The 26,602-nt window shown below is 37.3% G+C and overlaps 1 protein-coding gene across 2 annotated transcripts in view; it reads left to right on the top strand.

The window, feature by feature from the left end:
* The window catches only part of LAMA2 (laminin subunit alpha 2), a 376,489-nt gene that overhangs the window by 203,269 nt on the left and 146,618 nt on the right, over positions 1-26,602 (top strand). For both annotated transcript variants that reach the window (XM_040599010.1, XM_040599009.1), the window contains exons 13-17: positions 5,498-5,599; positions 6,175-6,386; positions 12,434-12,545; positions 16,712-16,825; positions 22,227-22,354. In XM_040599010.1, coding sequence (XP_040454944.1) covers positions 5,498-5,599; positions 6,175-6,386; positions 12,434-12,545; positions 16,712-16,825; positions 22,227-22,354 — 668 coding nt within the window. The remainder of the gene's footprint in view (positions 1-5,497; positions 5,600-6,174; positions 6,387-12,433; positions 12,546-16,711; positions 16,826-22,226; positions 22,355-26,602) is intronic.

The following is a 26,602-nucleotide window of genomic DNA, read 5'->3' as shown; positions in this document are numbered from 1 at the left end:
TTGGGGGAGGGGTGTCTTCAGAATAAGAGAACATTATTATCTCTTAGAACCTTGAGTTATTATCAGCAACTTGCTGTGAGACTCTTCCTTGGTTTTGTATTCAGTGATATGGGTATTAGCTTTCTCCACTGAAACATCCTGCCTGTTCATGTTTGTAGCCTTTTTTTCTTCTTTTCTTTTTTTTTCTTCTTTTTGTCATAATATTTGTTCACTTTGTATAGTTCTAATTGCCTGTCTGTATACAATAATGTACTAGCAAGCAGGGTTCATGTATCCAAAAGCATGTCACCTTTCTGTAGCTGTATTGCAGCTATATTGGTCTAATAAAAATATTCACTCTCTCTAATGCTCATCTAATACGATGTGTCAGTGACTTTATTTCTGCTAAATCACTAACAGTGAAGGGAGAAAATACTGTCCAACTTCTTGATATTTGTTGATGCCTTTTATTTTGCTCATTTCTGAAGTCTGGTGTTGTATGAATATTGGTCTAAGTCTAGTTTAATGCAGTAATATATTTTTGCTTTTGAAGGTTTTGTGTTCTTGTGGATTAGGCCTGTCAAAGACTCTCTGAGCTAAATCCATTCTGATACATATTTTATTTCTAAACATATGAGCAAGTTGTATGTGTTTCATTTCAATAATGCACTTACTGTGTAATACTTTATTCATTTGTGAAATGTATTTCTCTCTTCCAAGTTATTTTTTAAATGTAAATACAAAGTGAAGTGATTTGAAAGTTGTCCATCAGTGGGGAAACCATAGACCAGCCATTTTCTAGTTTCCTTTGACTATACAAAAGAGTTCTTCAAGTTGTCTACATGTAGTCACATAGTGCCACATCAGATGTCCCAGTATATTCCATCTGGCTTCCAGTTAAGTGGGTCATGGTCATCTAATTCACAAATGGGCAACTATGTTTAGATGCTTTAATCACAGTCTGAGTCTCTTCCTAGCTGACAGAAGAGCATTTTACTGCTCAATGAGGTAAGGAATTGTAAACAGCGCCCTGTTTAGTGGAGATAGCTCCTGATCTTCTGAAGTTACATTTGGCAGATGTTGTTCGGAAGACATGATGCAGCCTCTAGTGTAGTGGAATAAGTGCTAAGATATTACAGGCAGAGTTACAAGAGGCTTTGGAGAGGGAAAATGTGAATCACCAAATAATTAAAGAATAAGATGGGTTATAAAAGCTGTATAAGCAAGCAGTACTCTCCAATGACATTAGCAGGACAGATCCTGACGGCTTGCCTCAGAAAAGCATTGACAGTAGACTGACTACATAGAGGAAGAGAGACATCTAGAACTTTATTTGCATATAGAGATGCAAACTTTCCTCATTTATGGCTTTGCAAATATTTGTAGCTATGCTGTTTGTTTTCAGTGCTGTAAATATTTGTGGTTTGCTATTACTTGTCTTGATTTAAAAGTGATTTTAGCGTGACAGGCATAGCATCAAAGCATGCTTTGCACAAGGTAGTACTGAACGCTTCCTCCGACCCTCCAGCTTTCTTCGCAGGAAAGGAGCCATCTCTCCTGTTTCAGAGCATTTTGGCTGACCCAGAATGCAACTGTCAGGATGTTTTAACCATCAGACATCCTGTCTGCTCTCTGGTTATATCCTTTAACAACATGTAACATAATAGTAGAAGTACAGTTAACTGTGAACACCAAAAAAAAATTACCTGCCAGAAACTTGGTGGATTAGAGTTCAGATAGCTGTGATTTCTCTCTCCTACATTTGTATTTCTTGGGGAATCTGTGACTTTTATTGAACACGTAGATTCTGCCTCCTGAGCTGGGAAGAAATATTTGTTGTATTAATGTAAAAACAGGTGGGAGAGACAAAGGAAGTTTTGTAGAACTTTCTTAATGTTCTTAGTCAGCTATTCTCGTCTCAAAACCAGATCCCTTTGTCACCAGCAAGGCAAACCTTTATGCTGTATTCTCTTTGGTGTTGATATGCCTCAGATGACAATTCTTGAGGCAGACCTCTGAATCTTTGGGTGGTAACAGAGAAAAATGTCAAAATTAAAGGATCTCACAGGTGCCCAACTTCTGTATCACACTTGTATTGAAAATTCAGTGAAAAGTCTTTTTTTGCACTAGATGAGACATAAATGTTCATGCAGCACTTGGACTGACCTCTGAATTCTTTTGACTGTGAGTGAACTTGTACTTTAAATATACAGAGGAGGAAAATTACCTATATAAACAATGACAGAAGGAAGTAGTACTACTTGGTTTATATGTTCAGGGTTTTTTCTAATCTACATGGGTATTATACAGCACACAAGGTAAATATATATATCCCAAACTACCTGGTACTCTCTCCAATAAGTGCCATTTTGGAACCTTGACTTCAATGTGCAATCCTGTTTGTGATATGCAGATCTTGCCAGTTGCAGCCATGAAACTCAGACTGCTGTGGCTAGCAGAGACCTTAAGAGACTTCTTAGTCATATTCTAGCCCTTATGCATCATACCTAGAGTACCTCTGACACGTTTGAACTCCTGTTAAACGTTTAATGAAGGGATTCAATAACATTTTTAAGTAGCTTGATACTGTTTTGACCATCCTTACAGTCAGAAAGCTTTTTGTATACTCAAGCAGAATCTTCTTCATGCCCTCCCTGCAGTTGCCACAGGAAAATAAAAATGGCCATTTCTTTTTTCCAGTTTTTTTATTTTTTGGAAAGCTATTTTCCTATTCCCTCTTAGTGTTTTCTTTTGTGGATTAGTTAAACCTACCCCTTTCTTCTAGTGTTTCCTGCTGTTTATATTGTGGAAATCCCTAATCCATTCTGGTTACTTTCTATTATCTGTTTGTTTAGTCATTTCTAACAGATTTTTGGTCAAAGTTTGCATTGTTGACTGCTTTTCTATCTGCATTTATTTTAAATCAGAACCTTTCCTTTTTTTTTTTTTTATTTTTTTTCTGTGTGAATTATCAATTCCCCATGTTGGATTTTCATTTACCAAGGTAAAGGTTATGTAGTTAGGAAAAAGTAAAACCTGTCTTGTTACGTATTTTTTATAGGTTGCCTGAAGCCACACAATCATTGTTTTCCCATTATTTTCACTTTCTTGAATCCTTGTAGTTAGTCTCAACTTGAAACAGAAATGATAAAATTCTGCAAAAGTTACTCTTTTAAAATGTTTGTCTAAAGCTGAATTCTGCATACTTCTTGCGGCATTTTGGATGCCTAGATTTTCTACATTCCTCTAAGAGTTATAAACCAGTGTTTAGCCTTGACCACAGGCGAAATAAAGATGCTGTAAAAGGTGTGTCTAGGGGAAAAAAAGGTCTTCTCTTGTTGTTACAGTCAAGGCTGAATGTAGTTCTGTTGGTCCTAAAAGATTTGGGTACTGTGTAGATGAACGTTGAGTGCCAATGTTGGCTGATGACTCAACTAGGAAGAGCTGTGTATTCCCTCGGGGGTAGAGAGGCCTTACAGAGATATCTGGATAGCCTAGAGAGCTGGGCAACCACCAGTGGTGTGAAATTTAACAAGTGCCAAATTCTGCACCTGGGATGGGATAATCCTGTTTATACATACAAATTGAAGGACAAGAGGCTGGAGAGCCGCCCTGCAGAAAGAGATCTGGGGGGTTGAGTTCATGGTGAGTTGAATAAGAGTCAGCAGTGTGCCCTGTCAGCCAGAAGGGCCAGCCACGTGCTGGGGTGCACAGCTAGCCGGGCAAGGGAGGTGATTTTCCCACTCTACATTGCACTAGTGCAGCCCCACCTTGAGTGCTGTGTGCAGCTGGGGGCACCTCAGTATGAGAAGGACATCAGAGTATCAGAGTGTGTCACAGGAGGGTGACCAGGATAGTGAAAGGTCTTGAGGGCAAAACTTAGGAGGAGCAGTTGAGATCACTTGGTTTGTTCAGCTTACACAAGAAAAGGCAGAGGGGTGACCCCATTGCAGTCTACAACTTCCTCAAGGCAGGCAGTGGAGGGAGAGGTGCCAACCTCTTTTTGGTGACCAGCAACAGGGCATGAGGAAATGGAATGAACCTGTGTTGGGGAAAGTTTAGACTGGACATTAGAAATTAAGAAACGGTTCTTCACTGGGATGGTAGTCAGTCACTGGAACAGGCTCCTCAGGGGCATGATCGCAGCACCAAGCCTGTCAGAATTCAAGGAGTGTCTGGATAGTGCTTTCAGACATATAGTTTAGTTTGAGGTAGTCCTGCAAGGAGCAGGGAGTTGGACTGGCTGATCCTTATGGATCCCTTCCAACTTGAGGTATTCTATGATTCTATGACCTCTGTGATTCTGTGATCTAAGCTTTGGGTTATGAGTTGGAGTCAGTTTTCTGGCTTTGACCTAGCAAATAGCTGTACGGCCTCAAATGCAGTTTATGGATTGTATCTTTGTAGATAATGCAAAATCAGTTGATTTCCATGCCTTAAATGCTGGGATTTTTTTTTCTCCCCTTAAATTAGATGCATCATGAAATAATGAAGTTGATGACTTTCACTGCTTTCTGTTACTGTGTGCAAAACCCTCTATTATGATGAGCAAGAGATAGCATATTATGTTCTTGAGAATAACCAGGTTATTCTCTTAGTGGAAGACTCATGAAGTTTCTCTCTGGTTGGCAGTATGCACTGGGAGGGTAGAAGGATCCCTGTGATTTTAATTGTCTCTGAGAGGAGGCTCACATTGCACTGAAGTATGAGGTGGATGCATTTAAAAACCAAATTGTGGCTCATGTAACCTCTGATTTACTTATGCTGCTTCCAAACAGTCAACAAAAAGGACTGGTTTTGTACTGAACCGTCATTCAAGTCTGTACCTTTAGATTTGCATCCTGATACTGATCTACTTTTTCCAGTTTTTCATTGAAAACTAGTGTCAGCATGTGGTTTTGGGGGCTAAAAGGCATAAAACCGATATATTGGCGTGACACAAGAGGCTGGTTATTGACTTCTTACGTTGAAGGCTGTATCAAACTGAGAGAAAGGGCTGGAGCAGTCTTTTAAAGTAAATTTATAGGACTCCATGAGGGAAAATTCTTACTTCATTTTAGGTTACAGTTCATTCTACGTAAAATATCACTGGGTTGTTTGCCTCATCAACACAACTGAAGTTAAGAGATTCAATAAAGGTTGCAAAGCCTGATGATGTAGGGGCTCAGCCTAAATGAGGATCATATAACCGAAATAAATACGTTGAAAACCTAATGTCAGTATCTAAGTGGAAATTTGCATAGATTTCAGATTTCTTTCTGATTACTTTGCTAGTCTGTGTGTTTGAGGAATTAGCAGCCTTCTATAAGCACAGAAGAAAAATGACTAAGCATGATTTCTAGATGGTTGAGCAAGAGGGGAGTGGTCCACAGGTCTCTAATCCCCAGGTACCTGCATCTAGTTTTGTAACACTAGAATATTTCTGGGAAATGCTAATGCTGAAGAAAACTGCTCCTCAAATGTGAAGGCCTGTTTTCTTTCATTTAATTGCATTTTTCCTGTCTTTTTTTCTCCCCAGGTAGCAGCTGCTGGAGGAAATCTGAAATTCACAGTCTCCTATGACTTCACAGAGAAAGAAGAAACAGCTCAATTGATGGTTCAATCTGATGTCATCATAGAGGTAAAGTGATTGTATTATCAGCCACCAAAAAAAGAAAGAAAATTGCTTGCTTCTTCAGATGTTCAGCATGAAGTCTGGTGGTTGAGGACACAAAACAGCAGGCTGTGTGTACTTTCAGCTAATTTATAGTATCAGAAAAACGGACACATTCACACTTCAGAGAAATAAAATCTTCAGTACCTCAAGAAGCCTGTGGCAGTAGCTTACAAAACTATATTCTTCTTGTTCATCAGGAGGAATGAAGAAATAAAATAATTGGTTGTCTGAGGTAACACTTTCAGATTCCTTCAGCAGACGTGTTCTTATGCAGTTCAGCATTGTACGAATTTGCTTTTGCCTGTGCCAAGCCATGACATTGGGTTTTAGCTGAATAACCTAAACTTTCTTTGGCACCGACTTTCAACTTTGTCAGGCAAGCCCATTTCAAGGTTATGAAAGGTGAGTGTTATTCCTGATATTTATTATTATTGTAAAATATATTATTCAATAAATCCTGTACCCCAATCGGCTACAGATCGACGTTTTTTCCTTACTTTTTCTGTATTTAAATGTCTCTTTCTCATGGCTCTATCTAGGGAGGTGACTTGAGAATCAGCACTCCAAAAGAGGGGATTCACCTGGAACCTTCTGAAGAGCACACTGAAGAAATTGCGCTGAAACCGGAATCTTTCTTCGTGCATGGCACTCACGTTGCAGTCGGCAGGAGGGAGTTCATGACGATCCTTGCGAATGTGGAGAGGATCCTCATCAGAGCCACGTACAGCAATGGGATGAATGCCATCTACAGGTGAAGGGGGGAAACGTCTCCACTTGCTGCGGGCAGCTTCTCAAAATACTTTTTCCCTCTTCAGAGGACTGAGCTGATGTAGTTTAAAACACGCTAATTTATCATGAAATCCATCGCATTCACTTACGCTTTCAAACAGTCGTTAGTATTGTAGGCAGGAGGGAGAGAGGCAACAGAAAGAAGCAGTCTTGTAAGAACATGGAATCACATGGACGATTAAGGCATGAATGACAGTTCTATAAATATGTTTATTTTTTGAACACTGTAATTCCCATGTATATGGTAAATCACTGAGTACAGTAATGACATGTTGAAGTAAGAGATGATATATTACTTATATATTGGTTTCCCTGTTTAATGAGCATACAGGGCCACATTAACAGTGCACCAGAGAATAATATCCTAGGTCTCTATGCTGGAAAAGTGGCTCGAGGGGAATTTTCTAGGTTTTTAATCAGTACCACACACAGAACGGGCTGATCCCTTGATTTATGTCAGGTTGCTGCCTGGACTGCTTAAACCCACTGATTTCGTGTGAACTATTCTTCTGAGAAAATGAAAGACATGTTATATGAGATGACACAGTTGTTCTATCTCAGTGGCTGCAGTGTGGCTGAACCTGTAAAGCTCATCTCGCATTTAAGACTTTCATAAGTGCATGAGCAAATACTCCAGGTGGGCTAGAAGACAGCTTCTCTTCTGACACTGTATGATTGCACTCTATCTCTACATTAATAGTTAGGTGGCATAAATAATTAGATGTGCAACGGAATTGATTACATAGTAGTTTTCTACTCACAAGGCATGAAACTTAAAATGTTCGCTAACCTACACATCGTTTGATTCAACGGCATAAGCCAATTTGGAATTGAGGGAGCTGATAGCACATTAGTGATTATTTGCTGAGAGTATAGATACAGGTTTTGCTACTGTGAAAATTTTTAAGCAATCCAACCATCATTTGAATACTTAGGTAATTAAAATACATCCTAAATTGAAAGGCAGGTTGTGTCAACAGCATGCCGTTTTCTAATTTGAGCTTTGGCAATGTACATTTTTTTTCCTGCAAAAAGAATTCACATTTCTTCCATCTCTCTCTCTTTCTGTGGATAATTAGTATGTATTACCTCTCTGTAAATAGCCTGTGAATCATAACTAGCTTGATTTTGAGCCAAACTTTTTCCTATTTTACTCATTTGGTTATCAGTCATGCATCTCCCTGAATCCAGTTTGAAAACCTTTCATGGACCATCACCTTTGCACCCTGGTGTTAGAAGAGAGTCAAACCACCAGGCCAGTGCTCAGCTCTCATGCACTGTGAGCAGACCATGAGAAGCTTTTACACCACAGCTTACAGCTAAGACTAGTGGAAGCTCAGTGGGTGTTGTTCCTCAACTCCATTCTCATTCCAATAAAAAAAAAACAACCTCCATCAGTCAAAATTTTCCAAACTAAAGGAATGCAGGAGCAATTTTGGGGTCAACAATAGGGACTTTTATGCTATGCTCTTTTAAAGGAGCTATGCATGATTGACTGTATTTGGACCAAAGGTCTTGCTAAGTATTACAGGAAATGCAAACTCCAGTTACCAGTGGTTTATGTTACATTTGTGTACTGACATTTGCACTAGAATGAGAAAGGGAGCTTTCCTACAAAAAAACCCCACTTCGGCTAGGCAGTTAAAATCTGTGAAGAAAGCACGTTTCTGGACATGTACTGTTGTTCTTCATCTTGCCTTTACTGTGGAACAGTGGAGGTGGGACAGATTGATCAGATCCCCTCTGGGCAACAGCATAGAGCTCAGGTCAGCACACACATGTAGAACTGGCAGAGTACATCGTTTGTACCTTGTAAGTAAGAAGTGGCAGACCTGTCAGTGACACATTTGGAAGACTCTGCATCGCCTCCTGCATCCCAGATTACTGCTTTAGCCATTTGGCTATGCGTGGTGCCTCACTGTTTTGTAGTCTTCTTCATATTCAGCCTTTGGAACATTTTAGTGATGCACGTTGGGTAACTTTCTGAAAACATGTCTTGGAAATATTCAGGAAGAGCTCCAGGCCATACATACAATTTCTACTTTGCAGGTTAGTAGCCACCATCTTCTAGATGTGGTGACATTACATTTAGGAAGGTTGGTCCCTTAAAGACAACAATTTAAAAGGAGGTTAGGGGAAAGGACAGAAGTAATTTTGCAGGGGACTTTTTTTCCTAGAAATGGTACATCTCTAGCTGTCCCTATGATGTCTCTTCCCAGAGAAGAATGCAATGGTTACTGTGTTACTGTGATTACTACCAGCATGTCCAGAATTCTCTGAAAATAGTTGCTCCAAAGTAAACACGTTTTACTGTGTGATGTCAGGATGCGCATTGCAGTTTAGTGTGACAGAAAAGAAGATGTGAAATTCCAATCACAATCAAAATAATTGGATTTTTCATCTTTGATTTACCTGGTCGAATTACACTTTCACCCATCAGGCTGGGATTTACTGGGGGACGTTAAATCTCAGAGCAGTGCATGCTCCCGGTCACAGATGTAGCAACAACACCTGCTGTCAGCCAGCCCAGCTTGTCATCTGTTGTAGGCATGTTGCTGATTTCCAGGGTATGCCTCAGTACTGACTTTTTTATATTGTCTTTGACTTTCACTCATGCTAAAACATACTAGGTGCAAAGCTGTGCTCATAACTCTTAAGATCATGCAAAACAACTCTTTTCTCCATATTCTGCACCTTTAGTACTGCAGGGGAAATGTCCAGACCCAAGGAAGAGGATATTCTTTGTGATGTTTTGGGCTGATTAAGGACCACTGTTGATGGGCCCCAAAGGAAGACATTTCTGCCAAAGAAATAGAGTAGATACTAAGAGGGTTTTATTGTCTTTTAAACAGGTATGTGTGGTGGACAGATGGATATTTCTCTGAGAGAGTTAAGGGTACAGTGAGACAGAAATATTACAGGGTTATTAGATCCTTCGTGAATGACAATTTCTGCCTCAAAGCATCAGCAGAATTATGCAACATACTAATTAGAGATTGCTATATTAAGCAGCCTGTTCATTTAAATATTGAAAGGTTTCAAAATGGATAATGACACCACATGTGTAAGGATTTCCAAAGTTGGTTTCCATCGATTTCCAGCTGTGCTTGAGAAGAGGCCAGAATGAAAGCACTGTAAGATTAAGCAACTTTCTTGCAGTCACACATAAAGAGACTTAAAAATTCAGTGGAGTTGTCTCCAGTTAGCAAGAGCTTTAACTTAAAGATTGTGTTTTTCACCTTTGTTTCTTTTGATGCACTAGAAACATTAGTTAATCAGTAGCACTTTCAAGTAGCTACTAAATAACATTAAAGCAGTAAAAGTGAGTTTGGAGTATGATTTTGAGAATGGTTTTTTGGTCATTTTAAGCTTGGAATGTTGTTCTTGCTCTATGACATAAATGGGAACCTTCCTCAAATGAGTGGGTTTTCATTTAGATGATCAAATAGGATAAAAAATGAGAACACAGAAATACAGCAATCTATCTGAAAGTCATTACAGCTTCTGGGTTTAAATGAAGATCCTACTCTAACTTGACAGATCTAAACTATTGCAGTTAATTCCATCTGTGGTAGAAGCAACAGGCTAGGAAAAGACAGCTCTGTCTTATAATTTTGCTTAATCTAATACTGTTAGCGTGTGCTTCAAATCAAGTTTAGTAGCACTGTTTCTTCACTTTTAATATTCGGTGTCCACTGATGGTAAATGTCATAGACACTCAGATGGGCCATGGAAACTGTGGCACTGAAGATAATGGATTGCTTGCAACCACATACAGAATCAGTGGTAGATGCAAGGAGAAGGAGGGAAGGAAAGGCCAAGGGTTTTCTTCCACATGCAGAATAAGCTTCAAGACAAATGAGCAATGATTGGGTCAGTACTTCATGTGCCTTATGTAGCTGACGTGATTCAGATGCCTGGCATAGCAGACAGTAAACTATGCTGATACTGCCTGAAACGTCCCCTTCCCTTTTAATCTTGTTTGTTTTTAGAAGTCAACACTTGCCTGCTGACAGTAACAGTCAGCTTAAATATTTGGTCTTGATGTCGAATCTCAAAATGTTCATGCATCTCCAGGATCCACTGCCCCATTACTGCCAGCATTAGCTATTTTAATGAATGCAGAATGGCATCGAGGAATCAAAATTGCAACATCAAAATGGGAGGAAAAAAAAAATCACTGCAGCTTTCTTCACTGAGTTACTGTTAATGCTAGAAACTGTTAAACACATTAAAATCCCATTTAGCAAATAGCAGAACATAATGAAAATCGGAACAATTCAGTGAATACAAATGTGGGATAATACTGGGAGGATTGTTTCTCTGTGTTAATTCTTCCATTTGTTCCAAGATCTGTGCTGAGAGGGAGCTAGCTGTAGTTCAGAGGTTAAATAAAACTCGTCCTTTTACTAGCAATTTGTTTCTTCATTTAGAGATTTTTCTCCTTAAGTTTTTATATTTTTTACTGCCAAAGTCATCACTATTCGATATCTAACATCCTAGAGATTGATTATCTTATTGTAAGGAAAACTCAAAAGGATGACTGCAAAATGGGCATGGAGCAAAGGAGAAGTACTGAAAAGTGAGAGAGATCTTACCGAAGGTCTAGGTAGGAGCATGCATCCTTCCTTAAAATAGTTTCAAGAACCTTTTACAGAGGTTCTAGTATGACCGAATTAGATTCAAATTTTTAACTGCATAATCCACAATGGTAGTCCCTGCAAAGGCCGGTCACATCCCTAGTGATGGTAAAATTTATGTTTTTCTGAAGCTGCCGTCTTAATTTCAGAAATCTTCCTTCTTTTCCCCTTACATTTCATGTCTGTCTTATTGAGAGTAGTCATAAAATTGAGTGGGAAAACATCCTGGTTTAACCTTTCCTCCCACCACCGCAGAAACAAGAAAATATTTTTCTTGGCCATTTTCTTATCCAAGCTCATACAAATAATTTTCAGGATTTTTTGGCAGCCAAAAGATAAATGCCTTAGTATGGAGGCATTTTTTATTTTGTTCTACATTTTCCAAAGAAAATTGATTATTTTTTAACGAAATGCATGTCATGATAGAAAAGTATTTTCTGCTGAAAAAGACTTCAAAAAAAGCTTTTTGGGTAGCTCTAGTAATCAGTCAGTTAAGATTGCTGGGTGAAAACAGAAGTCGTTGAGACTCTATAATGCCTTAAAGTTCCTTCTGAATTCTCATAAGAATTAAATCCCCAAATCCCAATCTTTCCCCAAATAGATACTGTTGAGGTAAACTACATCTGTTTTGCATATTACCTGTAAGATTATCAAAATACTTTGGTTGTCTCTTTCATCATACTTCCATTTTTTTAAAATAAAAAACACATTCAGTGTTTGGCTAAACAATGGCTGTTTAGCTGATGCGTAGCGTTTACTTTTTAAGGGCAATTGTGCCTTGAACAGAATATTTTCCAACTCTGTCTTCTCTGATGTTGGGGAAACGAAGATGTATGGTAGATTTCCTTTTTCTTTTGGGCACATGCCTTTCTTTTCCATACCCATAATACTTAAATCCTCCTAGACAGAGCTGAAATCTTTTTCAGAGGTCAAATCTCCAGAATAAAAATACCCTATAACCAAAACCTAGTAATGTAGTATTTTAGAAAGCTGGAGTAGAGGTTTGTAAATTTTAAAGACGCTGCTTAGTATCAAATTTGCTGTATATGCAGCTGGAATGCAAGTTGGCACATGTGGCTTGCAGGCCAGGAATAGCCTTCCATCTACTGGTATGGTGCTGTGAGACTTTTAAAGACTATTTTTATCAATGTGTGTCTGACCATAGTCTCCCTCACATGATGGACAAAAATAGTAACAAGCCTACAGATATGTAGTTTAGGAATAAACAGACGAATGTGAAAACCTCCTTCTTTTTAAACAGGAAAACATAAAGCCACTGAATGTCACTGTATACTATTTGCTGCATCCAGCTGCACATATACTTCCATCCAATTTGCTATTTTAACCCTTTCAATTCTGTTACATCCAGACTAAGAAGCGTTAGCATTGAAGCTGCTGACCACACTTCAACTGGGAGAAAGGTGGCGTCTGCAGTGGAGTTATGTGACTGTCCCCCAGGGTATGATGGTACCTCATGTGAGGTGAGTATCATGATGCAGTCTAGATCAATTGTGCTAGTACTGTGGGAGCAGAGGCAAACAGTGACCCTGTGTTGGCAGAATATAGTAAGAGAGCTGTGCATTTACAGACTCAAAGAATGGTGAGGGTTGGAAGGCACCTCCGGAGATCATTTAGTCCAACCCCCTGCCAAAGCAGGTTCACCTGGTAAAGCAGCTTCACCTGCAGCAGGTTGCACAGAATTGCGTCCAGGCGGATTTTTACTGTCTCCAGAGAGGAGACTGCACAGCCCCTCTGGGCAGCCTGTGCCAGGGCTCTGTCACCCTCAGAGTAAAGAAGTTTTTCCTCGTGTTCAGATGGAACTTCCTGTTAGGAATTTGGTATAGCCTGTCTAGTTACCTTTATTTCTAGGTGGTGGTTCATTATATTTGTTAATATTTGAAATACAAAGTTTTACACCTCTGTGGTGATTTCTAAGTCATGAAAAGACATTTCTCTTAATAAAAAGAAAATTAAACCGGTGTTGTAGTCTTCAGCCAACTGATATTACAAATGAATTAAAATACCACAACTGGAAGGAAAATGGCAGTTACCTGACCTGTGCACAACAAACCCGGATCAAATTGTCTGAGTTAACGTGGTTGAGTTTCCTCTTTTGTTTTCCCAGGGCTTTGCCATTTGCCTTGGAGTCTTTGAGGATTGCATGTGTGTCCTTGTGGGGATTGTTTGATGTTAGTTTGGTCCTGTTACAGATAATAACATAGACACATGCTCAGAAAATACCCGCTTTTCTAACAAATTCGTTAGTTCACACAGAATGTGTCCATACAAGTATACATATAATTAACTATCTCACATGGCCATAGCTTGGGGTAAATAGAAGCCAAAAAAAAAATTCTTCAGAAGCTTTGCCTTTAAGGAAATAGTTTCAAACACCAAGATGCTCTGCTTCACAAAACTACAAACAATATGCCATTTACACAAGCACTCTAGGCATTTGCTTGTCAACTCTCTTTTCCTTTAACGTTTTCCATGCTTATATGTGATATTTAGGGCTTAGAGTCTAGTTTCATGCCAAATGTGGTTGCTTGTTACTGGGGCTAGATAAACTAATGTAGAAAGAAGGCCAGAAGGAATTAATGGATATTCCTATCACTTCCAAAATGGTACAGACAGAAAAAAGAAGAGAAAAAAAAGAAGAAAAAAAGGAGAATATTGCCTACCTTGGCTGAGAAATAATTTTGAACTCTGACCATTGTCTGTCCAATGATTTGAAGAAAAAAGCTGAATGAACTGTCATCATGCTTCACACTTTTTTTCCCTTGTCCGTTTTTTCTCTTAATTCTGATTTGGCTGTGATTTCCCAGAAAGTAGTTGGAAAGGCCCTGACCACAGATGTTTCAGTATCTGCTTCTGTTGTAGAAGCTGAAAGGTAGAATTCCTGCCTTGATGTTGCTGAAATTCTCTGTCCAGCGTTGTGTCCTTCAGCGCTAAACCTTCCCTCCTTTTCAAAGCAGTCCGTGAAATCTGCTACATACTTAAGATCATATTCCACAACAGAGAGTACATATGTAGATAGCTGCAAATTTAAAGTCTCTGTGCATACTAGATGGCATGGACATGCTTTGACTCCTGCCCTGGCTGAGTGCTAACCACAGACCTACGGAAATAAACCGTAGTGTAGTCCCTACCTGTATGTTGGTTTTCTTCCCAAGACTGAAGGACAAGTAGGTATGACAGACTTCTGCATGAGCGTGCTTTTCCTGTGTCCCTTCACTGAATTTCAGAGCATTTCAGACAGCTCAGAAATGGCGTTTGACAAAGCTGACCTATCTCACAATAACAATGACAGAGTTACAAGCTTTAGTTTCCATGCCTTTATTCAGTGAATTCATATCTCATTAGTCTTTTGTAGCAGAGGTTCGGCATAGGATATGCATTGTACAGTTCTGCTTGATAGAAAAAAAAGGGGAAGTATTTTGGTGTTTTGAATAGATGGTTGTGCTTTTTTATAACAACAAGCAAGAAAAAACAAACAGTGATGTTTTAGATTTCTAGATAAACTAGCAGTTGAGAAAGTATGGAAATATAAATTGAAAATTTGGAATATTTTAGAATACCGTGTTTGTTTCTTCTGAATATTTGGACCTTGTCCAGCACTTTGCTTCTTCCAGTTTCAACCTAGCAGAGTTACATTTTTATTGATTTTGTGCAGGTTTTCAGTTTAATTTTCTCTTCTTCCTTTAATTTAATACACGTTTCTTTCCTGCATAATGATGTTGTGGTACCTGGCATCAACACTGCAGCACCAAACCCAGCCTTTATTTACTTATTTTCTTGCTGTGAATGTTTTGGCATGATCAATCTTCAGAAGACAGCCAATCCCATTTAAAATATTCTGTCTCTTGTGAGATTGCTCCATTACGCAAGTTTGGAATTAATTTTCTACAAGATTCTGGTCAAAGCAAATTGGTATGTATTTGCTAGTACATCTGAGAAATGAACACAGAATTGCATGAGCATAGGTAGAACAAATAAAATTTTAAATTTCAAATACCAGTTGGACTCATTTGCGATAGTTACTTTGCTGTGCTCATGTGACTGTTCTGGCCTTTATTCTTCAACATCTTCACACCTAATTGCTCTTCTCCACCAGATTTGTTCCCTTTAGATCTACTCTTTTACTTCCATTGTGAAATAAATTGTGTTCTAACTTGTATCACTATGATGGTCAAGGATTTTCCTGACTTTTGAATGTTAAATTATTTCTTTTCTTAAGATCCCAATCTTTAATCTTTTACTTTATTTCTGTTCTATGTTTTGCTCTTGATATTCCATGTCTAAGCCCTTAGAATTAGTGACTTTTGAAGCCTTATCTTGTGCAGTATCATGTATATCTATGTGCAAGATCATTCTTTTCAGAATCACTGATAGAGGAAAAGGATTTATGGATTTATACAGAAACAGCTTAGATAGTTGCATGTTATGCCACAGGAAAAGAAAAGGGGGTGGTGGAATTTATTTTAACCTGTTTTGTTGTTTGGGTTTTTTTTATAACTGAATTTTAATTTTTAGTGTTTATGGGTTTTGTTAAGAATGCGTAACCAAGAATGAAAGGAAGGAAAGATAAGGATAATGTCTCTGATTTTGAAAATATTTTTTAAAGAATCATTTCAATTCATCTTCATAGTACTTCATGTTTTGCAGGAGAAAGACAAGAAGGGACAACATCTTTATTTTTATAAAAAAGAATTTTCTTGTAACCTTTTTGGACAGTGTGCGTGAAGGGGAAGGGATTTTCTTTACTAAATTATACTTTTCGTATTCTATCACAACAAAACTTTCTTTTTGTATTAGCCAGGTGCTTTTGAAGGTCAACATTCTATCATGCACTTTTTTATATTATGCAAAAACCTTGGATCACATGAGCAGTCTTGTTGAGGAGAGATACTTTGCAAAAACTATGAAGCCATTTGTGAGATACATAGTAAGGAAGATTGCTACCTGGCATCTTATTATGAAGAAATGGAATAGCTGAATTTTCATTGATGAATCACAGTTGTACAATGTCACCATTCCTAAGAAAAAACTGGCCATGCATTTAATATTAATCTGAATTTAACATTTTAAAAAATAAAAAAAATAGAGCACATTCTTAAAGGGAAATGAGTATATATTTAGGAATCACAATATGTAAATAAAAGGGTGGCTTTGTTTTCAGCCTGTGCTTTATTTCAGTATACCTTGGTTTTGAATCCAAACAACAGAGACTAAATGGTATTTTAATTGCTCTTCACTGCTGAACTTCTCAGAAAAGGTTTTTGTTGCTTTGGGTTTTTCTTTCTTCCTTCTCTCTCCTTCAGTATTTTGCCTTCTGGCTATTTTTCAATCAGTACCTCTTGCTTTGATGCTGTCATATTTCAGTTCTTCATTTCTCTGCCTTATTTTACCATTTCAGAAGAATGATGAAGTTAAGGCTTCCTCTAATGTCACACTTTCCAGTAAGGCTAAGGTCAGTGCAAAGCCATAGCACCTGGAAGATCAACTTTCTAGAAAAATGTTGGTGTTTTTCTTAATTTGACAAGTATGGTTTTGTGTGTGCAAGTATCAAATTTGACAATATTTTTAAAATTCCATTCCTTTCTTTGTTTAAGTGAGAGTTTAATTTTTAATCTGATTTATCTTGCAGTCTTGCTGGCCTCAACACAGGCGCGTGAATGGCACGATTTTTGGTGGAGTCTGTGCGCCATGTACATGCTTTGGTCATGCAGAATCGTGTGATGATATCACAGGAGAATGCCTGGTAGGTGTCACTACAGGGAACATGATGGACATGGCCAGCCTGCTCAATACACCTGTGTGATTGAATTAATGACCTCTCAGATATAAACTACTCAAGGAAAAAAAAAAAAACAGTGACCAACAGAAGAGATCTTTATGTTGCTTTAAGCTACGGATCCCCTCATCTCAAGATATGGTATCTTCTACAGTTAAACATAAGGAATTTTTTTATTCACATAGGATTTATGTTGTAAAATAGAATCAATAGTATAGGGTATGGCATGCAGAAAACGGAAAATATATCAGCATTCTTCCATGCAAGATTTATATCCTCCTCCCATCTGTCTCCTGCAGCGTTTTCAATTTATAGTGTCTACCAGGTAACTTTTAAAATTCTGTTCTAGTATGACAAGAAGATATTGTTAATGGCTTCCTTCATTTAAATTCCTACTAAACCTTGAAGAAACACTTAAATTGTAGTTTAAAAAACTAATAAAAGCAAATGATTTGGGCTACTTCAACTTTTTTTGCTTGTAGGCTATGGAGATTTTATGTAGTAAGCTACTAATTCAGCAATTAAATCCATGATATTATCCATAGCAAGCCTACCAGCACACCACTATTTCCAGTCCATTCAGTAGCCTTTTGGAATGGGTGAATTATACTGAATAGACTGTTCTGATTAACTCAAGGGCATTTTTAGTTTTATATTGTCTGACATGGCATGAAGCTTGAAACAACATGTCTCATTTCATTAGTCTTGCAGAAACACAAATTGAGCCTGTGCCAGTTTAGTAGGATATCATCCACTCATATCCCTGCAGAATTTCAGGCAGACTCTGTATTGTGCATCTTTCTAAATGTTCCCTTTAATTTCCTTAAGAAAAAGCTGCTGGGGAAAATCCAAAATTAAAATTCAGGCTTTTTTCAATGTAATTTGGCACTTAGAATTATCACTGTTCTTCCTGTTTTGCCCATACAAGTTGTTTAATTGCACTGCAGTGCCACACAAAATATCCTTAATGTGTGGATCAGTGAATTTTTCAGATTGCTTTTTCATGAGTAGAAGCTTAAAAATGATTATCAATTTAATTATACTGTAAGCCTTAAAGAAGTACCTAGGATGAAAAGTATGTATGATATGACAGTCAGATTTTGAATCTTTCACTTATGTGCAATGATTATGTTTATCACTAGGATACTAAGAATTTGTGTTTCTCAACAACGGTAAAATTTCTTGCGTTAATGACTGTAGCCTCCAGCTATGATGTCTATAACATCAGTGTGGGATAAAAACAATTAACAGAGAAAAAAAAAAGGGAAAGGAGAGTCATAGCCAAGTACATCGTAACTATTGACTATTTTGCTTAGGGGTGCATAGCTGGATGTGAGTTCTGAGGTAGCTTGCTTCTGCGTCTTCAAGTTTTAGCCCTTGCACAAGTTCGCTGTTTATTTTTGTCTGCAGCGCCAGTCTGGATATGAGAGAAGGCATGCTATAACACTTTTGCACTTTTCAGCCAATGTGAACCATTGACTGAGACAGTAGAGCTCCCTCTTCTGATCTGTCAAGGATGCTGCTGTAAAGATAATGCAGCACTGTCAAGGAAGTGGAAAATAGCCAGTTGAAAATGTACTTTAATCTATACGTATTATCAAGCATTCTGTATTTTATGTGTTCTGTCTGAGGTTATACTAGATCGTGCTATAAAGGAGAGGCGCACAGGGAGCTTAAAATCAGTTCTGGATTTTCTTGCAGCTTACTTTGAAAACACTGTAAGTGAAGTTAGATTGGTTACTATCCATGCAGGCTATTAAATGCTGCTGTTCAATTTGGATCATAAGCCTTTTGAAGTGAAAGAGAGAGAAGTCTGAATGCTGAAAAAGAGAAATGTTTCACATCAAAAGCATTCTTTCTATTGAGGTTTACACAGCCTTTTGGCCTCATTATTATTCATGGTGTTTTTTCAGTAATACAACAGACAATTTAGGCACCTAATTTACTGATATGATACTTCTCTTTGCTCTTCCTTAGCTTTGAAATGTAGTTGAAAAGAAGCTGAAATACGGTTTTGACTTATGATAAAAGCTGAAATCATCTGCTTTGACATAGGCCTGTATAAAAAGCTCATTTTAACGCATATCTTTGCAGTAACCTGCAAAGCCATTTGATCCTCACAGCAACTGCATAGAGCTGCATGATACATCATTCTCGTTACCCATTGTGGTGTACGTAACTGCTTTGGTACACAGGACAAGTTCTAACATTCGGAAATGCTGTTTTGTAGTGTTGCACACACACATTTACAGTAGTTTTAGGAAGTTGGTTAAACCTAAACCATGTGAAAAGCAAACGCATTTAAAGGTGTTTCATTCATTACAGGATGCTATGTTCCTATTAGTAAGCCAAGAGAAAGCAGGTCTTTCTCCCCTAGAATATGCTCAAGTTACTAAGTGGGCAGTTCCCAGTAGCATCCATTTTGCATTTTATTCATTTGTGTGTAAATGGCATAACCATGTAGATTGAGGCCCAGGTCAGGGCTAGTGGACATGTACTTTAGACAGTGTTCATCACAGAAGCAACGAAGTGTCTTCATCCATCTTTATGTGCATAATAACAATATGATACATCCTAAGCTAAATGCAGTATAGGCCATACCACAGGTGAAAATTATGTAAAGCCTCTGCAACATCCTGCTTGCATTTGTAGCACCAAGAGAGGGAATTGTCCATGTAATCTTGACATTACAGTAGCTTGAAAATGCCAGAAGAGCATGTTCATGCTTCTAAAGTCGTAATACCATTCTCTGGTTTAGGCTGCTAGGGAATGTACTAAAATCAGCACCCAGGCTTACCCTTTTGCTTTCTTTAACTAGCTTAAACTAGCAGCTTTCCTGGCTGTGTCTCTGACAGACATCCTGGGGAAAGGCAGCAGCATACCAAAGACACTATCGTGGACTCAGTCATACTTCCTGATGAAAGTTTTATTTCCATCACTAGCCTTCTATTCAGACTGTTTCTTTCCCTATTCATATACAATCAGCTGCATATGCAGCTAAGCAGGATTGTTTTCACTGTGAATTTAGGGTTCCCTGATACTGGGTATAAAGATATTAATTTGGTTTCTTCCAAGGGAGGAGAGCTGCCTCGGTAGAAAATGGTGGAAAACACTCTGGGACATCAGCAATAAAGTCTTTGGGCGATAAGGTCCAAGTCACATACAAAATTTTGGACAAAAGTAGATTTCACAGTCTTACTTACTCAGAGGTTGTCTAAGTGAAGTTTAATAGTGTTTGGAGATAAAAGAAGTCCAGAAAATTGATGCATTCAAAATAGTTTGAGATGCAGTACCTGAAATTTGAAAGCTTAAATATATGGGCCTAGAATCTTTCCTGGCCACAAAGTCTGTGGATCTATGGAACAAGATATTGATGTTACCAAAGCCACTAAATCAATGTGTTGGAACAAGCTATACCCAGTCTCATGACACACAAAAAAAATAATTAAATGTTCCTAAGAACATGAAATTAAGATTTCACAGGTTTAAGCAAGTTTTAAGGAAATAATCTCAATATAGTTAGACATTACGTAAACTAGATGATGCTCTAAACCATTGCTGTACATTTGGCAAGTTTCAAACTGAGATTCAACCAATTAATATCACGAAAACACAATTTTTTCATGAGTATTGATAATATCTTTAAAAGGGCTAATAACTCATCTACTTAAGTACTTAAAGTGATCTATGAATTTGGCAAAATTGTATAAAATTTAATGCATCACTGAAGAGACTAGGCAAATTACGTCACGCTTACCTGCTACATAATCCTTGTTCTTGTCCTGCAAAATCGAGACTGGCTCAGGAAAAAAAGTATAGGGCAACACAAGACTGTTGTTTCTGAGCTAAACTTGAACATATTCACAATGCAATGTATGCTTAGATATCGGTACTGTATGTTTGGGGTTCTTTTTTGTTTTCAAATTTATTGATTCATGGTGATGAAGTTAGCAGTTACAGAGATCTGGATAGAGGAGAATTAGACTCAGTACGTGGCAATGACTGCCATTAGAGTTTCAGAAAATAATTAATCAAAGAGAAGAAGGTCAGCTCTTTTTAACATTAATTTTTGCTACAAGATGGAAGGGTTTGGGTTTTTTACTTTAAAAAAGCAGAAGCTGCATATGCCACTGTGTAAAAGATGTGTAGCTTTAAAATAGTGTGCTAGCTTCTCTTGCTTTAATAACATCCTTGACATATAAGCTGTTCATATTCTTCAAAAACATTAAGATATGTCTGAAGATATTTAAAGCTAAACTTCACACAAAGGAAGAATCCATTATTTTTCATAAAAAGTACAAATAATTTGACATGATGCCTTAAAAAAAAGTTGAATTGCAAAGGATTTTTCTTTTGAAACACTTAAATTATTTTTGTCGCATCTTCTTTTAAAAGCATATCTTAATGTTCCCAGCTACTTTTTCAGTATGGCTGATAGATTTGTTTTGAATGACAGCACTTGAAGTAACAATCAAACGGACTTAAATGACCTAATGAAGTAGAATTTAACCCAGCTGACTGTTCTAAAGCCATAATTTTATTTGACTAAGAGTCTCAATAGCTGGTATTAACTCACAATCTACTAAATATTTGAAAATATAATATTGTGACTAACGCTTTCATTTCAAAGATACGCTGATTTTGTACACCAGCAATAATAATGCACCCTTTAAAACAGCAAACAGCATTTCTGGAGACAGATGCTTTTGACTCCAGTGCACTCATGACTGAAAAGAGTATTGTACTTTTTCAGCTGCCCAGATGTATGGTACTTGCAAAAAAAAGGTCACACAAATAATTTCAGTCCTGGAAAGTCATGAAGAAGAAATCGGTGTTCCTTAGAATAGTGCCATTTATTGAGGATACATTATGTCTTTCAGATGTGAGGCTGTTAAATACCAGTCAGTACCATATGCATTACATTAAAATGAGAAAACAATTTTCAAGTGTTCTTAAAAATATTTGAAATTAAAACGTAAGTTTGGAAATACCTACACAAACCCTCAAGAGTTCCTAAGCAGTAGTTTGGGTGAAACAGATTCTAGATTTGATCTAGCCCATTGTCTAAATAGTCTAAAGCAGATCAAAACATACCCCATTAAATAAAGATAAGGTAAAGTTCTGCAGTTAAATATTCTTTTTGTGTTACATAGAGAAAAATTATCCAAAAGAACACAAGTACCTGGCACATACAAAGAACTGATTAAGATAGCTAATCTCTAGAACCGTTTCTTAACCAGCAGCAGAAAATTAGAACTGCAGACCTCTTATAGTCTTGTTGAGAAGATAGGCTAGGTGAATGACTTTCAAGGACTTGCCATATATAAGTTCTCTAATTATGAATTTGTACTTTTTGTCTTCTGTTTAGGACTGCAAACACAACACAGGTGGTTCATATTGTGATAGATGTCTTCCTGGCTTCTACGGTAATCCTACTAAAGGGACAGCTGAAGACTGTCAGTTGTGTGCTTGCCCCCTAAATATACCTTCTAATAAGTAAGATATATATTTATTGCATATTACGTTTTTTCACTCAGTAAATTGCCTAACTTTTTATTTTATGCTTTTGCACATACGCTTGAGATTCTTTGTATTTTAATCAAAATACATTCTACAATATAAGCTTTTATTCTCTTTTTACAATTGTACAGAGAGCTTCACAGAGACAAAGATCAAGGCAAAAACTGAATGAGGCTAGGCTAGAAAGACCAGCACAGAATTTGGATGACTGCTATTTGAATCAATAGCTAATGTTTGGTTTTCTGTCCTTTAAGAGTAGGTGTTTCTAGTTTTAAAGCTGAATTTCCAGATTCTATGTGTGGGGTTTTTTAATAATTGAATTTTAAATTTATTTTTGTTAATTAGATAAAATAGTGATTTCTTTTGCTTTTAATTTTCCTTTTCTTCCAGTCAACCCCTGTTGTCAACCCACTTGTATGTATTATTTGCTACCTGTAATGTAATAGACTAAGTGGCTTGTAAATTTTTCATTGGTTTTGTCCCAACCAGTACCTGGAAAATGAACAATACCAAAATCATTTAATGTGGTGTAGTTGAAGAAAACTGTTCTGAATCTTGTCTGGTTAGTTTTCTTGTGCATACTTTAAAACAGAAATTATGTGTGTCCATTTGTTTTAGCACATTTGGTCTATGACATCCAGTATGTCTTCAGAGAAAAGGAGCCCTGGTGCAAGTAGCACATGTCCAGATTACACAGAAAAGCTTCTGTGGTGCAACACGTACAGTAATTATTCAGGAAGATCAGGAACTGTTGAGTACGTGTCTGACATGTTTGCAGTAGTAACTAATGCTTGCCCAAATTCCAGTCACCAATTGGATGTGGCACCCATCTGAAAAGAATCACTGTTAGTCAATGTAAGCATTTCAGAAGGATTGTGGGTTTGTACTGGAAGATTATAATCCGTGCACAGGAGTTGCCCCATCCCAAACTCTTCACACATTTTAAAAGTTTTAAGTGGCTATAGAGGCTGATAAATCCACTGGAGTGAATATTTTTTTCCCCCTCCATTCAGCCCTGCATCTTCTATCTCACCACATTTTTCCCAAAACAGAAGTTGGATTCTGTCAATGAAATGCACTTTATTATTTAAGAGTATAAAGAGTACTTCTTAAAGTTTACAGGGCAAAATGCGTGGCTACCACCTGCACAGAGAGGGACCTCTCCAAGATGCAAGTAAATAAGAGAACAGCATCTAAATGGCTGTGTGGCAACCATAAGGCACAGATGAACAAGATTTTGCTCTCAAGTAGTTCAGGCTAATGCTGTTGCCTACAGTGGCATTGTGTCTTACTAAAATTCCACTGATCAGTGCAGGAATAATCTAAGCACTCATCAGCAGAAATTCTAGGGGACCGTAGAATAGAAGCCTGCATTCCTGTTAGCACAGCTCTTTAGATGGTTTTATTAGATATACATGGCTTTATTATGTCGGCTGTTCAGGCATGGTTCCTCTGATGTCCTCATTGCTTTTGTGTACTTAGTATTTCCTTGCATAGTTAATTAATTATCTTTCTTTTGTTTGAGAACACTGTACTGACAAAGCAGGGAAAACACTATCACATTTATATCTTGTGCAGATGTGCAACAAACCAAGTCAAATAGATTAAATTTAGATTTTATTGGCAAAATGCCTGGAGACCTCTATTATGTATTCATCAGAGTTCTGGCTGCTTTACTTTTCTTTTTTTGATGTTGAACAAGAGAATCCCCTCTTTAATATTTAGTTTTCTTGAAAAACAGAGGTACAAAACAAACAGAATATAAGTATTTTTGAACTGTGAAACTGTAGGAGTCCTGAATCCTACAAAGTTTAACCCTGCATTAGAATTGTGCTATAGCTTCCTGTTTCTAAAATGGGCAAAAGCACAACTGTGAACAACATCCTCAAGCTTTGTAGAACTCATTGTAAGGTTTAAGCTCACATTACTTTACAGTTCTAGACCAATTATAAAATTTGCTTATAAGGAGAAAAAAAGAGGTTGTTAAAGATTTAATGTGTTACCTGAAGGCTGTAAAAATACTTGGGTTTCTTTCTTTCTTAGCTGGCAGTGAGTTTGGTATGCTAGGGATAATATCTGTAAACAATTCAGATTCCTTCTCATGAATAAAAAAATTTTACCAAGCTCATGTCACTGTACAGGTGTAGTATGTATCAAGTTATTTCTGAATAACCTAACAAGTGACTGATTTATGTACAAACTATTATCAGTAGCTGTATATGGATCGTAATTCCTGTAGCATTTAATTCCTAATGTGGCGTGACAGGGCATCTGAAGGTCTCTAAGCTTCATACGAAGTTCCTGGTGCATAGAGAATATTGTCCATGTAATGAACCTTTGAGATATGTTTTTATTAAGAAATTACTTTTGTCTTTTATGGCAGTGTCTTATTTATTTATGGTGTTTATAATGCTTCCCATCACTCACAGTACCTGAGTCTTCCTCTTTGCAATGCCACATAAGGTGGAGAACTGTTCTATCCATTTTAGAAATCAGGTGGTGAAGGTGGTATCCTAAGCTGATTTAACTGCTGCTCATTCCTTCTCCTGTTCCCTAATCACAGCAGTTTCGATATACAATCATTGGAGCCAACCATAAAACTGCCTTCTGAAATACAACAGCATTAAGTGACTTGCTATGTCAGAAAAGAACACTTGGCCAAAACAGGAAACTAAAATTGTCTAAGCTTATTTTCTAGATCCTGGGTTATATTTTCCTCTTCTTGCATATATCTTCATATTTGTACTCACATGATGCAAATGTCATCCATACCTGTATTATAAATGGCATATGTAATGCATGCTTGACTTCTTCAGCTTATCTCATTAACACATCACCCTTACAAACTGTTCTAACATTCTTAGTCTTTAAGGAACTTCAAATAAACTTCTTTTTTCCCATGGAAATTATCAGACACGCTATACATAATTCTTTCTGCTAAATGTAAATGTCCGGGATAATTACTGCTTTTCTCTTGAAGTGATGATAAATTTAATATGGGTAATGAAGACCCTGACAGGAATGCTTTATCACTGGAAATGATAGAGAGAAGATATCTTGCTCAGCCTGGGAAGGTTGTAATTAAGCTTGTAGCATATGAACCAGGAATTTCTGTTTTTCTCACAATTTTAATATTTTGTTGGAGAATTAAGTAAAATCACAAAATTTCTCCTAAGAGGTGTTTTCTGTAACATTCTTGTAAGCCTTAAGGAAGCCCTGTCTCCCAACATAGACCTATCACATATATACCCATACTTGTGCCATATCCTGATTGGTAATAACATTGCTACCTTATGTAAAAGCTGAAAAGTGGTGATGGAATCAAGAGCGACTAAGATTTTTTTGAAGCTTGTTTTGACAGAACAATGCACACTGTTCATTAGTATTTATCACTAGTGAGTAAGGAGATTCTAAATAACCAGGAAGATAAACTCTTCTTTTCTCACCCTACTATCATGTATTTCCTTTATAATATGCAGAATTTCTCAGTATATTAATGTTTAGTGTTAAGATGTGGACTAACTATTAAGTCAGAGAAGGAATCAAAGGATGCTAGGGCTGAGCATAACCCTTAAAACTTGGAAATTCCACTATTGATTATTATTGCTTAGTAATAATACATGCTTCGGTATTATTATTATCTTTAAAGTTTATGAAGTTGAACTCAGAGCTCTTGATGGAACTGTGCACAGTCAATCTTGTTCAATGCTATAATGAGCTGTGATAGCATCTCCACAAAGCTTCCCACATAACTCTCAAAAGAGTGAGGCTGGGACTGACAAGCAGGATCTTATTTGCAATAAGTCAGGTGCTGCTGATTGGATTCAGTGATAATGTGTGCCTCAGTTGAAAATTGCTTTCATTGCTATTTAAAAATAGAATGAACAGTTATTGTTTCTTCAACTGGCTCCTTCGTACATTTGTGAATCTATTGTTAATTGAATGACGTTGCAAAATAGCATGAATGTAATCTTTATGGGAAAGAGGAAAATTCCAATACCTGTCTATATTTACTGCACCTGACTGTATTTATAAATGGAAATCACCTGTAACAGAAACATTAAAGACTAACTGAGGTCAGGTCACAGGATGGATGACTCCTGACAAGTAGGGTCCAGTCACCAGCAGGTAATCATGTTACTTGATCCTTATTAGCTTTTCTGTCTTCTCTGGGCCTATTATTTTCCAGAAACTTTCACTGTATCTCTTATTTTAATTTATCTG

The sequence above is a fragment of the Falco naumanni genome, chromosome 6, assembly GCF_017639655.2.
Source record: "Falco naumanni isolate bFalNau1 chromosome 6, bFalNau1.pat, whole genome shotgun sequence".
Lineage (NCBI taxonomy): Eukaryota > Metazoa > Chordata > Aves > Falconiformes > Falconidae > Falco > Falco naumanni.
Note: the sequence above shows the minus strand (reverse complement) of the source record. Positions and strands in the feature narration are given on the sequence as shown.